We start from the raw sequence: 15,740 nt of genomic DNA on the forward strand, positions 1-15,740 counted from the left end.
AAAATCAACACTCTGTAATTAATGATGAATGTAGGTATATCGATTATTTATTCATTTTCGATGAATTTGATAAGCAAACGACATTCAACAAACTCTGCATGTTACATTTGTTCGCAACATGCACATTTTGGTCTTTATCCCTCTATAGGCGTATATATTTTTTATCGCTTTATCAATAAAAAAAAATAGCTAATACGATGCGACTCACATTTCGATGACTATTCTTCTCTGGGTTCCTCGCCGGCAGCATTTTTCCTGCAGGAACCCAATCTGTCCTCGTAGAAGGTCCAAACACTTCGCACTCGCGTTACTATTTTCTCGTTCACGACGTGCGGCGACGCGCAGGTTTTAACTATCACATTTTCGACGCGTTTCAGTAAAGTGCGAGAATCGCGGGAGCTTATTCGCGCGCGAATAAAACCGATGCTCCATTTTCGCGTCGCCGCTTTTTTCAAGGCCACTTCTCGGAGGGCCTCATCGAACGACGATGCGACTTCCCTCGCGACGCACTCAGGAGTCGCCAATATTCCAGAAAATTGGCCACTACATTTTACTACATTTTAAATATATATTTCTCTCAATATTTGACGACGAAGAAATTGCGCAGGAGCTTCGCCGATTTTATTGTCGATTAATATTGTATATATATATGTGTTATATATTATAGATCATTATATATATATATATTCTTACGTTTCATCTATGCATTTACAATTTTGTTGTTTTTATATAACATAATAGTTATTTCGAACGATATTTGTAATTTTGTATAAAGATTAATGTATATGTCGTCTTTATTCTCTTCAACCTAGCTCTTTAAGATTCTAATACATTAAAGATTAAACCCGATTTTATAACTTACTTTAATTGAAGTTTCAATGAAATTATTTTGCATTATTATGAATTTATCAAAACTAAAATTATTATATCTTATGAGAGAGAAATTATTTTAACATATTATAGACCTTCCTATAAAGATATTTTCTTAATTTTAATTTATTATTGCGATGAGTGCCACGCAAAAATCTATGCAAGATAGATCGCATTGATTTCGCAAAGATAGCGATCTCGTGGAGAAAAAGCCAGTCAAAAAATTGCCAGTTATCTTAAATTTCACTCACCGATACCGCTGATTCAGACCTGCAACAAAGAAATAATATTATCGATTAGATTCAAGTTAAACAAGTATGTTTAACAATTAAAAATATATATTTTCTTTTGCAATAAAAATTTACTTTTTAAATTTACGAAAATAGTTTAGAAGTTATTGTATAAAATTACGCAAAGTTAATTATAAGTAGATAAATAATATACAATTTTGAATTAAAAAGTAAAATCTATAAGCTTATTCTCTTGTGATATACATTCATTATTAAAATAAGAATTTGATATATAAAAACTTATATCAATTAAATTTTTATATTATAATTATTTAATTATTTAAGTATTATCTCTTCTGAAGAGAAGATTCTTTAAAAGTATTAAATTTCAATCGTGAAATATTAAAATAAACATAAAATCTCTTCACCTTCGAGCCGATCCTGATTGGCCCGAACCGAATCCTTCGGTGCTGCAACGCCAAATATAACCACATTTGCATCTGAAACAACAAATAATCATATCAATTAAAATTATAATAACACTAAAGGAAATCTTCCTCTCCAAATTTACAATAATTATGTAATTATTTTGAGATGTTTAAAAATTATTAAATTTCAACCATGAAATATTAAAATAAACACAAAATATCTTTACCTTCGAGCCTGCTGGGCCAGAACCGAATTTTTCCTTGTACTGCAACGCCAAATATATATAATCACATCTGCATCTGAAACAAAAATAATATCGATTAAAATTATAATAATACTGAAGGAGAGCTTCGTTTTCTTCAATTTTTGCCGAAATTTTACAATAATTATTTATGTAATTATTCCTTGGATTCTTTAAAATTATTAAATTTCAACCATGAGATATTAAAATAAACACAAAATATCTTTGCCTTCGAACCTGCTCGAATCGAATCATGAGAAAAAAAAATTACGAGAATTATGAGCCTAATTTTACTCTGACGCGCCGAGGCGGAAGTACGACCGGAAATATGCGAATGCCCGCTTGGAATGCGATCGACAACGGCGAAAAACTCGGAAAATTTTCGCGTCAAAAATCTCGGTTTACTACTCGCGATCTACCTTCGTAAAGTTGTGTGCGTGAATTTTCGATATCTCTCAGGAAAACGAATATCGATTGAAATTCGCGGCCGATGAGGTTCATCTCGCGATCGCGATCCGATTTATAACATAATTAACGATATAATGACGCTAATTAATATACTCACGCTTGTACTTTCGAGGACCGGAGCGACGATGAGCGCCGAAACGTTTATCACGAACAATGAATAATTAGAGAGTGTACTAGATAGCGGTATTAACATTAGATTCCGTTCGAAAATGTGCTCAACTAGAGCGAAGCGCTCGATTGACCAATCAGGACAGAGAGATCCTCGGGCTCTGATTGGTTGGTCGAATTCTGCACTTTGGCGGGCGAATTTTCGAATGCAACCTCTAAGATCTTGTGACGTCATAATGGCGTCACTTACGAATCGATTGAGTGATCGACCCGCGTGAATAAATTACTTTATTTATTATTTCGTGTTGCGCGCGCACGTGTGTATGTGTAATATTTGTATTATATTATTATTTACTTGTATTTTGTGTATATTATATAGTATAAATACAAATAAAGAAAAATATAATAAAATAAAATATAAATATAAAAATCAATAAAAAAAGTATAGATATAAATAAATAATAATTGGTAATAATAATAATGTATATAATATATTCATAAATATTTTTTAGAAATAGTTCTACAAACGTATATTAATATAAATAAATGTATATAAATATAATATATTAATATACGGTTATATAAAACTATTTCTAAAAAATTTTGAAAAGCAAAAAATTAAACGTTTGCGCGGTAATTTTTGTTTTCAAAAAATAAAATCAATTTTATATATTTGCATTATCATATATTCCTAACGTCATTCTACGATTTTTATACTATATTTATCAGAAGAAATTTTGCTAAAATATATTCTTTCCTTTTTAGATATATGTACTAATATAAAAACTAAGTCTTTCTAAATCTTTCAACTAAATAATATTTTATTAATAAAAATTAAATTAACTTAAATTAAAATATTTAAATAAAAAAATTAAATATAACATATTAAATCTAACAAAAAAAAATATATATATATTTAACTTAAATACTGATATATGTTCAATTAACAAAATAGTAATTTAGTTGAAAGATTTAGTCAAGTTAATAATTTCTTTTTTCAGTATGCAGAAAAGAGCTTGAATTTTAATATAAATCTCAGATTCTATATTCCGACTTCGAGATAAGCAATAAACCGCTCTTGCCGCAAAAAAGTGCGTAAGGAGAGATTGAAAAATAGAGAAGTATTCAATAATCTGTCAACAACACAGACGGCAGTTTCGCGTTGTAAAAATGACGGAATGCCGATTGGAGTGAATCTATAATTCACGACGACAAGTCGATCGTTCCATGTAGAAATACTAATATCTGAGAAATTGTATTGCACTTGCAGCGCAGATCGTATTTTGCTACATGAACAACGACGTCTGTCCATCTGCGCTTTGCGATATACCTTCCCAAAGGAACCGTTGAGTTCAATGTGGTCATGTCGTAAATCAGTAATGCTTTCCCTGGTTTCTCTGCCTCAAAGGACGAAAGGACTTGTCGCATGGGATTGTACCATTCTGATTCCTCCTGGTTCCCTCTTGCTGAAATTTGGCCTTTGATCCTATAATTGTTCCATATCATTATTATATACATTTTTATTTCAGAAGTATTATTACGTACATAATTATTATGTAATTAATTATGTATAAGTTATTATATAAATAATTTAAAGCAATCGCGAAATATGCTTCTTATAGAATTTATTTTGAAAATCATAAAGATAAAAATTATGAGCTTATATTTCTGTCTCTAGAATCATTTTTTGTAAATGTCACACTGAAAAAAATTTATTAACTTGATTAAACTTTTCAATTAAATTACTGTTTTGTTAATTGAATATAAATTAATATTTAACTCAAATATATGTTTGATTATAGATTTAATATGTTGTACTTAATTTAAATATTTTTATAAGTCAAATAATAATTTTACAGTTCAATTAACATTTCAATTCATTCAACATTTGATAATTTAATTAACAAAATAATATTTAGTTGAAAGATTTAGTCAAAAGTTAACACATTTTTTAGTACACAAATCACACTAACATTATACATGAAATTTAATCATGACGGAGTAAATCCAATAATTCGTTGTTCTTATTGACATTATTTCATACATATATAGGAAATTATTAAAAATGTCCATTAAAAGTAATAGAGCTTTTGGGCAATAAAACGAAATAACTATAGGAATAAAGCAGAATATTCTGAAAGCATAGCGGCAGACGAGATAGCTACGTTTAATTCGAACGAGTTTTCTCGCGTTCGCAATTTTCGTTATTTTGCATGTAATGAAACGCATTAACGATGTAGATTGCAAGCCGCGCATAAAGTGCACTTCTTCTATGAACATGGAAAACAAAATCGATGTGTGTTAATATTCAACACATTACCTGCTCGCCTCGATCAAACTTCTCGTAATCAAAGGGGCTAAACGCAGCTGCGCCGTTTGCCGATTAATCAATGTCATAGTTTTATTCTGACGTAAGAATACTTAATTTTTCGTACGAGTATGTAGATAGTTAGACAGATTTCCCACGGCGTAGAAAGAAAATTTATTTTATGAGCCAACATTTATTTTACGGAAATAGTTTTCGATCAAAGTTAACTTCAACTTCGTGAGAGATAATTTTCTTAAATATGAAAAAATGTCGTAGAATGATGGAGTTACAATCGACGATTTAAATCATGCGATGATTTCATTGTTACTACTTTAATTCTTTAATATTATTATTTTATCTTCATTAATCACTTATTATTGTCGACATTTAAAAAAAAATTTTAAGAGAATTTTGTTGTTCATAAAAAAAATGTCATATTAAAAAAGAAGAAACGAAGAATTTGTTTATTAAATTAAATGTAAATTTTTATATTAATATTAATATTAAATCATAATAAATGGTGAAATATTACATAAAATATGGTGCATCATAATACTTCTGTAAAGAAAATTTTCTTCTGATACTGTTGAAAATATATTCTATCTGTATGCATGCATATAAAAAATTAATAATAAAATATTTTTAAAATGTATAAGAGATTTATCTAATTGTAAGACTTATATTTACTCCATATAATTTGAGTAAACTTTTATCTCTTGATAAGTTTAAATCTCTTCAAAGAAATTCTATATAAAAATAAATATCCATTAAAAAGTATTTATTATGCGTATTATATATATATATAACGTTAAATAAAATAAATTTGCTATTGCCCTATCAATTCCCCATCATCGATTTTACATTACAATTTTACCTATAGAATAAATTTTGTTTTTATTTTTCAGAAGCTCCAGTTATCAAACTTGGTGGAAGATACCGTCATGTTGCTTTCATCATCGCGATTGAATAAATCAAAAGGAAGAGGATGTTTGCAAGAATCATACGTTTAATCATAAATCTTGTATAATATAAATGCGCGTACTTGTGTAAATTGTGATGTAATTAAGGATAATATTGAGTATTAAATAAGAGCATGCATGTATCAAACTATCGAGCGATAGGCTTTAGAGTAAAAAATGCAAATATTATAAATGCGTCTTCATCAATGGCCTGTTCACGATGTATTTATTTTTAATCACAATAAACGGCGCATTTGTAATATATACCGTTGTTATTATTCAAATCTTAAATTGTCATCTACTATTTTTTCCTTGCAATTTTTAATTTTGTATATTATTCTTTAAAAAAATATCTTAATCTGATAATAACTAAATTTACAATTTATAATATTATATATGAATAAAATATATTGATGTTTTGATAATATATATAATAATATAATGTTTATATATAATAATTATTTATTTACTGCTTCAAAGAAAATTTCGCACAAAGATTTATGACACTTTACAATATCGATATATAACTTTTGATGCAACAAAGATTAATAAGACAGTATTTTATTTCGTTGTTTATTTCGCTATAATACCGATAACGATATGATGACAAAGCATTACAGCATTCGAATGCGTCATTAAAACCCATTGATTCTGCTATTACAACTTTTTCCCGAGCACGACCGCGGAACTTTGCAATTTATTTCCCAAGTTCCTTCCATTCCTATTTACGATCGTGATATCAATACTATCGATTCCATACGACGACAATACATGATAACGATATCAATTTAGACCGAAACATATAAATATAACTAAAAATATACGGCTAGAAATTGCGATAAAAATCGACAAATATTTCACACAATATATTGGATATAAAAAAAAATATTGAAAAAAGAGAATAAAGAGGAATTTTTTAAAAATTTATAAAAAAGATTAATTGTAAAAAGACTACAAATTGTGGGGAAAAAATTGACAGGATATTAAACTTTTCTGCGTTACACAGATCAGTTAATAGGAAACTGAGCTGCACCACGCTCCTTTGACAGGAGAGCTAAAATTGATTTGGTTGCCAACGCGAGAGAGTAAAACAGCCCTGCTAGAGGCCCAAAGCGAGGTCAACACACTTTCAGAAAGCTGAAACCAAGGCGGAAGTGCATCCTTTCATGCACGTAATGCATTCTCCGAACGGTATAATGATTGCCGAAAGGCCGAGCTTTTTGCCGAGATTGAACCGCAATTAAATTTAATAATGTCTTTCTATAAATATATGGATTTAATATATATTATTATTATATTTAATTTTATTATTATTATATGTATATTATATTTTTCATATTTTATAAATTATTTTTAAAAACATTATATATTTTTTCATTTTTATGTAAATTTTTCCACTCTGCGATTTGCATCTTTTTCATTCTCAATAGAACACTTTTTAATATAGGAAAATATAAAAAATTTGTACTCTCTAGTTTACACTGATACCTATGCAACGAAGATTAGTAAGTATACAATATTCTGAAAATATCTCGACAATTTAATTTTACTTTGCAAGTTATTAAAATATTTATAGATTTTGATTTTATAGATTTATCGATTTTATTATTATTTTAATAAAAATCAATTTGAAAAATAGATATCAAAAAATAACCATAAATTCATAGAAAAGTAAAGCAGTAATAAAACTGTTAAAATCAAAATTATATTCAACATATCGCTATTGCTAGAATAGCTTTCTGCAAAATTAGACACGAATTGCTGTGAAAAGGCTTCTCTATACTTTTTTAATATTTATTAAAAATTGCTTTCGGAAAATTAATATAATCTCTGCATGTGATGCATCTAATCTTTGACCAAAGAAAATATGAATTTAATATCTTTGAAGCGTCTACGTCAAGCTCGCCATCAAAGTGAACAAGAAAAAGACGATCTTCCGATCCTGTATTAACATCCTATCCTATCTTAATATGGCTTTAACATATTGTGTACTTAATTTTGCATCGAATGGTTAATGAAGAACGTTCAAAGGCATCTTCGGAATATATCGATTCACGAGAATTTTATTAATAGAGATTATTAATCCTTTATTGGAGAGCCATCATGAAATCTTATTCCATATTTAGTTTCAAGCAGATTTTACTGCGACAGATATATTATTATTAGAGAATTAGTATGGTGCTGCAATAATTTTTACAATGTTAAATTTGACAAATTAGTAAAGCTCTGAATTCGAAATCAAAATTCTAATTTATCAATACAATGTTTTAGATTTTATATGGCCGAATGTCATTAGAAGAGAATAAAGTCATGAACGTAGACTGAAACTCTAAATGATTCAGACCGAATTGTTCGTCGGAGTAGAACGTGTTCTAAATCAACCTAATTTAAGATGCGAACCGAAAACACGCGATATGTGTATATGAACACGTACGTTGATTTAATCATGTGCGACGACGCATTTGTCATGAGAACGTTGCCTAGCAACGTCTCAATGAAATTTCATTGATATCGGAAGCACGATTCTCGATAAGTGCGAAAGGAGATATGTATGTGCATCTCGTGGTACTTCCGAAATTAAAATTAAGACGTGACGGATTCTCAGGAATATTATCTAATGAACGTACTATTCTACAGGATTAAATATACGAATATGAATAATGATCAGTTATTGATTCGTGGGCGAGTTTTTTTCATTTATCGATTGCCTATTTTATAATAGCTTATTTTACATCATTTTTTATATTATAATATAAGTTATAATTTATTTTATAATTCGGAGATTTTATCTATCAAAATTATACATCTCTTTTTCTCTACATTGCATTCTTTTCTTTCAATAATACAATATAATAGAAATATACAAAAAAAAAGAAAACAGATGTCGAGATTTATATATAAATTATCATATAATAAAAATATACAAAATATACAATATAATAAAAATATACAAAAAAAAGAAAACAGATGTCGAGATTTATATATAAATTATAAGATATAATTGTAAAATTATATAATCTGTAAATGCCGAATATTTCATTTAATGCATCAGAAGTTAATGTATCGGAATAATTATTATTCAATTGATTGATTGTTAATCGCAATGAAAAATATATTGAAATATAAGGAATGTATATTACGAATCATTGAGAAAATAAAAATAATTATTCTTCGAAAATATGATACGTAACAATAATTTCAAATTTCTATCGCGTCAATTTCTACTTTGAATAAATAAATTGTGCAAAATAAAAAAAAGCTGCTATTAAATTTAATATCATTTTAAGAAACTTAGATTTTTGTATTCAATAAAAAACGTTTCATGAAAATATAAGACACTCTGCTCCTTCAGAGAAATATTATATAATCTACGAAGGGGTGGTAATTTAAAAAAAAAAAAATATCAAAGAAATTGTTTTCCCCTTCCCAGGGGAAGAGTCCCATCTATGTTGTGACGAGGATTAATTTACAGGAATGAACCCAAATCAGTCATGTAACGTCCGTTCGGTCGTCTTCTGTCGCATTAATCCCCGTGGAACACGGAGGGTTGAGGGGTGACATTTATAAGCCGTTGGCGAAATGAAATGGAAATTGCGATCGCGAGTGACGAAAGTGCGAACTCGTCTTTCATCCGAGTGAAAAATGCAAATTAGGAAGAGTTCCGTCGTAAAAAACAAGAGCGAGACGATTATTAATGAACGCGTTAAAGCGACGACGGCCAATATTGCCAATATTGCTGTACCGTTGTCGTTCGTTCGCGTTTCTACAGCAATAAATGACGACGGAACGGAAATTCACCGTTTCTTAATTATCGATATTCGCTTTTTCAAACGATGCGAATGAGAGTTCTACACTTGAAACACTAGAGGAGAGAGAAAGAGAGCTCTTCGAAAATTTGCAATAATATTTCATCTAAAGGCAAACATAATTTTACTATCATTAACATAATGAAAAAATTGTTAAATTAAACTTTTTAGAAAATCAAATTTCTCAGATGCCAGAATTTAAGAAATAAATTTATTTATATTATATGTATTATAAATGCAAGATTTTAATAAAATTTTAATTTAAAAAATAGTTAGACAAAAATAGTTAGACTTTTTAGAAAATCAAATTTCTCAGATGCCAGAATTTAAGAAATAAATTTCTTTATTATATGTATTATAAATACAAGATTTTAATAAAATTTTAATTTAAAAAATAGTTAGACTTTTTAGAAAATCAAATTTCTCAGATGCTAGAATTTAAGAAATAAATTTATTTATTATATGTATTATAAATGCAAGATTTTAATAAAATTTTAATTTAAAAAATAGTTAGACTTTTTAGAAAATCAAATTTCTCAGATCCCAGAATTTAAGAAATAAATTTATTTATTATATGTATTATAAATGCAAGATTTTAATAAAATTTTAATTTAAAAAATAGACAAAAATAGTTAGACTTTTTAAAAAATCAAATTTCTCAGATGCCAGAATTTAAGAAATAAATTTCTTTATTATATGTATTATAAATGCAAGATTTTAATAAAATTTTAATTTAAAAAATAGTTAGACAAAAATAGTTACACAAAAATAGTTAGACTTTTTAGAAAATCAAATTTCTCAGATGCCAGAATTTAAGAAATAAATTTCTTTATTATATGTATTATACATGCAAGATTTTAATAAAATTTTAATTTAAAAAATAGTTAGACTTTTTAGAAAATCAAATTTCTCAGATGCCAGAATTTAAGAAATAAATTTATTTATTATATGTATTATAAATGCAAGATTTTAATAAAATTTTAATTTAAAATTGCAAAGTAAAAACTCATAAGCGATGTAGCGACGATAAAAGAAAAAAAATAAATTGATTAAAGAATCACGTTACAAAATTATATTCGCTCAATAATTGTTGTTTACATTGCCATTATCAATGTATTATTATGACATTATCTACTTAAATTACGCCATTCATCAAGAAACAAACGCGGTATTAATTTACCAAACAGGCAAAGAGACAGAGAAAGAGAGACAGTAAGCATAAATGTGTGCATAACTATATGATATATTCAATATATTGAATTGCATTCCGGAAATGAAATATTACTGTTTAGAAAGCGAACTTTGCAGCTACAAATTATAGTTTGAAATCGTATAGCAGTCCTATGTTTATATCGTTAAAGGAGACTGGATTCCAATTTGATCGGAGAATCGCGTTACATCATTTATTCATATGATTCTCTGCCCTCTCTGCCGTCATTATTGTTGCATTATTATGCTACATCTCAGTGAGATGATGGCAATTGAATCTATTTCCAAATAATGTGGTTTGTAACGTTACGACCATAAATTGCATTAATATTCTCTAATACGTAATTATGCATAAAAACAAAATATAAGGTAGATCAAAAGAGTAAAAAAAAAATGTACATTTAAAAATGCAGTTATCAATTTTTAAAAAAATAATTTACAATAAACATACAGAGTGCTCTCTTTTAATAAAAAAAAAAAAAAGATTTTTTAATTAGTTCTTAAAAGTGACACGTTCGACATCGTCAAAACCGAAGCATAAAAAGAAAGATAAAGGATGAAGGATCGTCGGTCGGAAAAAGCTCGCTCGTGCTTTTACGTGAATCCAATCGACAAAGAAAACTCGTGCCGATAACGCAACGTTAGTGATAAGAGGAAGAGCGGAAGCGAAAAACAAAGAACACCGACAGAGTCATTAATGAAAGCTATCGCCGTGGGAGGAGGTGATAAGTATCAAGTCTGATATCCTACGGACCTTCCAATTAACTTTCACGATAGCAAGTAAATGAGTAAAAATATTCCACGTGCTACTTGCACTCTCCTGGGTAATTGCATTGTAATGAATCGACAAGTCACGTTTCGGCGGGAGAGATCGAAGGGTTGCCGATATATTTTCCTGATTCAAACTTCAAATTATAGATCCATGAAGAATTATATATTTCCAAAATATTTTATAATATTAAATAATAATATAGGAATAATTTTATTTTTTTATGCTAATATATATTTCCACAAAAAGCAAAGTAATTATCCAATATAAATATCTTCTTCCTCTATTAAATATAAAGATCTTTATCCTCTATTAAATATAAAATAGTATAATATTAAATAATAATATAGGAATAATTTTATTTTTTTATGCTAATATATATTTCCACAAAAAGCAAAGTAATTATCAAATATGAATCTTTATCCTCTATTAAATCTATTTTTTTACTTGCACGTGTGAATAAAAAATTATATACGCATACACGCGCATGCAATATATTGCAACTCTTTTTTTTAACTTTGATTTATAAAATGCACATGTAATCAAATTAAAACTTAAAGTTAAAATAATCAATATACATATGTATAATCGTTATGTTATTAAATTTTTTGTCCGACCTATTTATTATATTTGCATATGCACAACAAATAAATTTATGTAATTATATATGTATGCATTTCATATATAAATATAACATATATTATATATAAATTTAATATATATATATATATATATATATATATATATACAATATATTTTAATATATTCAAATGTATTAAAATATTAATTTTGATATATAATACATATATTTAAATTAAAATTTAAAGAGAATTGTTATTGTGATATTACAAAATTGGGAAGTGAAATAAATTACTACCACGGAGAAATAAACAAAAATGAATTTGCAAATAACAAATTAAATGAATAAATTTACCTTCCCAATGTATTCTTTGTTATTAGGCAATGCCTTTTTCCTCTCTTGCTATTCCTTTCTAGCTTGCAAAAACACAGTTAATTGCGACAGCTCGTACACTAATCAGTAAAATAATGCATTACATGCACATTGTACGGAAGTTTGGATGTTGATCGTAATGGAATCAACGAGAGATTTCACGTGTCATTTGCCGTGGTGAGAGAATTTATTTGTTTCTAACAAATACTATGTTTTCGTTTCAAAGAGGGAACAATTACCAATTACCATTTTGTATTACGTGCAACAAATATACGACTTTAACATTAATAAATTTGTGAACTGTATAACGATCGAGAATATAATTTAATTTGCGATTATTTGCATCGGTGAATAATTTCGATTGAATAAATGTCGCGATTATACTTTTCGAAACATGTGCAATATGCAATAATTGTTAAACTTAAGGCATGCGGTTAATAAATATTAAAATATTCATAGAATTAATATAGAATATATTATGTAATATATTTTATATATATATTAGTCTTGCAAAAACAATATACATATTTTTCCCATTTTAAATAAATAAATATAGTGCACGAAATAGACGTGTTTCGATACATTTGCGCGAATTATTTATCGCTGAATGATCATAATATTCATAAAAAATAATCGTGTGCTGTATCTAGTAGTACTTGATCGCGTCTTTCTTGAAGAGAATAATATGCAATAATTGTTAAACTTAAGGCACGCGGTTAATAAACATTAAAATATTCATAGAATTAATATAGAATATATTATGTAATATATTTTATATATATTAGTCTTGCAAAAACAATATACATATTTTTCCCATTTTAAATAAATAAATATAGTGCAAGAAATAGACGTGTTTCGATACATTTGCGCGAATTATTTATCGCTGAATGATCATAATATTCGTCAAAAATAATCGTGTGCTGTATCTAGTAGTACTTGATCGCGTCTTTCTTGAAGAGAATGATATGCAATAATTGTTAAACTTAAGGCACGCGGTTAATAAACATTAAAATATTCATAGAATTAATATAGAATATATTATGTAATATATTTTATATATATTAGTCTTGCAAAAACAATATACATATTTTTCCCATTATAAATAAATAAATATAGTGCACAAAATAGACGTGTTTCGATACATTTGCACGAATTATTTATCGCTGAATGATCATAATATTCGTCAAAAATAATCGTGTGCTGTATCTAGTAGTACTTGATCGCGTCTCTCTTGAAGAGAATGATATGATAATGTGGAGCAGCTCGCAACCTTGGCGAGTCTCCGAGTCCGAATGATAACATGACCGCTCGCGTATATGCAAATAACGCGTTATAATATGGTAGAGAAGCGAACACCGTGTAACAGTCGTAGTTCGTCGTTGCTACGAAACACATATCATGATACAAAAGACATGAATACGCGAAAAATATTCTTTCTTTATTTAAATTAATTATTAATAAAATTAATTAATTGATTATTCATAAAAATTGTAATTAATTATTATTTAAATTAATTATTAATAAAAAATAATCGTTATATCGATATACATAAGTTATATGAATAGTCGGAAAATCTAACGAATATTGCATGGTTTCTAGATAAATTTTCAGTCGTGTATTTGTTCACACGTACACTTAGAGATTATAATACAAAAGATAGAAATTAGTAATTATTCTAGAATCAGAGATAGAAATATTAATTAGCAATAAATGAATTCTTTTGCTGCAATAAACTCGTTATTTTCCCATCGAAATTTAACGGACTGTGTCACGATTAACATCGGAAGTGTTGTACAAAGTAACGCGCGATCGTCGTAGTTGATTGATTAATGCGCGAGTGATCGTAATTAAGTGTTATCGCGAGTAAATGTCACAAAAGAACAGCAGGAATGATAGAAGAAGAATTAGGAAGATATCTCAACAGAGCATCCGCATACATAAAGTGAGTAGTTATAATTTAATTAATTTATTAGTTGTTACTTTGAATATTAATTCTCTCATTATTTATTTCCGCAATAATAATCTACTTCATTGTGCAATTTAAAATATTCCGTCTAAATCTTTTTTCCTCTTTTGAAATATCAAATATTTAATAAATTATAATAATATTACATATACATCAACAATTTGTTTAAAAAATTTATAATTATAAATATTTATATTATTAATGTATATAAAAAAATTAAATTTGTATCATATAAAAAAATTTTTTGAAAGAAAAGGGAATTAGGAATAATTTTATTTATTTCTGTCTTTAAAATATTTATTATTTTAAAGATAAAATTCTACTTTAATTTAAATATATGTATTTGTTTACAGATCAAGATTGTGTACTACAAATTCCGTCACTGCGCATCCAAGTGAGTACTAAAATCTTTTGATTCTTATTTCAAGGTTTATATTTTTATATAGCTTTTTTAATAAAAATAATATTTTATTCAACAATATATCAATGTGAGTGGTAATTGTGGTTATTTTATAAAATATCATTTTTAATTGAATATTTCATAATTTGTCCATTTACATCTATCAATAGTTTGATTTTGTATCATTTAGAATAAAAAACTACAAGTAGTAATACTTCTTCCTTGTGTTTCATTCAAAAATATTTCGGAAAAAAATAAGGACACAGATATAGAATTATTGATTGAAAAATAGTATCTAATAACGATTGATTTTCAACAAAATTTATCGCAATTTATTGCAAAATTTTATAGTGGGAAAAATGTTATATTTATATATAAATATGTCTTAGAAGCTTTATACGGTACGTACATATAAGTTACGCGATATTGCGTGTGCGTAACATCATACAAAAATATTTTTCAGAAATATTTTTGTATCAAGCACAAATAAGGATATCATGTCGAATAGAATCTTTTCGAATTCTATAACTGTGAAACTATCTCATCTTAGAATAAGTATCTACAGAAAAATAATAGTGATTTTGATTTTTGCATCAGTGCATTTTTCATAAAATTTTTCAAGTTTTTTCAGATTTCTTGGTATTTTTTAAGTTCATGTTTTTCTTATTGTTATAATTTTGTTAATAATTTCTGCAATTTTGCTTATATATTATCAGTAAATTTTAAGTTTTAGTATTACAAACTTCAATAACATGAAAAATAAACTGCAGTATGACAACAATACATGTAATTTTATAGAAATTTATTCACGTAAGATAGAATATAATATCCATATTGCAAAGAAGAAACTACTTTATAACAGAATGGAATTTTAGATAGAAGTCTAGTACACATTTCGTTGCGAAAGTGAATAACACCATTTCGCCCATTGATTTAATTCCTACGTTAAATTTCAACTTGGCAACTACAAATCTTATCGAACTATAAATTTTATCAAGGATTATGCACATAGTTACAGCAATGTC

At 27.2% G+C, this 15,740-nt stretch overlaps 2 protein-coding genes across 2 annotated transcripts in view; one reads left to right on the plus strand and one right to left on the minus strand.

Annotated features, from left to right (window-relative positions):
- The window catches only part of LOC114931999 (prolactin-releasing peptide receptor), a 71,815-nt gene extending 65,938 nt beyond the window's left edge, over window positions 1-5,877 (plus strand). Inside the window, 1 exon segment of the mRNA XM_085482849.1 lies at window positions 5,560-5,877. The gene's annotated coding sequence lies outside the window, so the exon portion shown is untranslated.
- Window positions 1-15,740, minus strand: part of LOC114932005 (uncharacterized) — a 109,015-nt gene that overhangs the window by 58,294 nt on the left and 34,981 nt on the right. Inside the window, exons 3-6 of the mRNA XM_029304173.2 lie at window positions 3,677-3,832; window positions 1,756-1,828; window positions 1,529-1,600; window positions 209-1,140 (exon numbers count right to left, since the gene is read on the minus strand). Coding sequence (XP_029160006.1) covers window positions 1,135-1,140; window positions 1,529-1,600; window positions 1,756-1,828; window positions 3,677-3,832 — 307 coding nt within the window. The 3' untranslated portion in view covers window positions 209-1,134. The remainder of the gene's footprint in view (window positions 1-208; window positions 1,141-1,528; window positions 1,601-1,755; window positions 1,829-3,676; window positions 3,833-15,740) is intronic.

Source organism: Nylanderia fulva, unplaced genomic scaffold (genome assembly GCF_048542155.1).
Source record: "Nylanderia fulva isolate GAGA-0341 unplaced genomic scaffold, ASM4854215v1 Scaffold10, whole genome shotgun sequence".
NCBI classification, from domain to species: domain Eukaryota; kingdom Metazoa; phylum Arthropoda; class Insecta; order Hymenoptera; family Formicidae; genus Nylanderia; species Nylanderia fulva.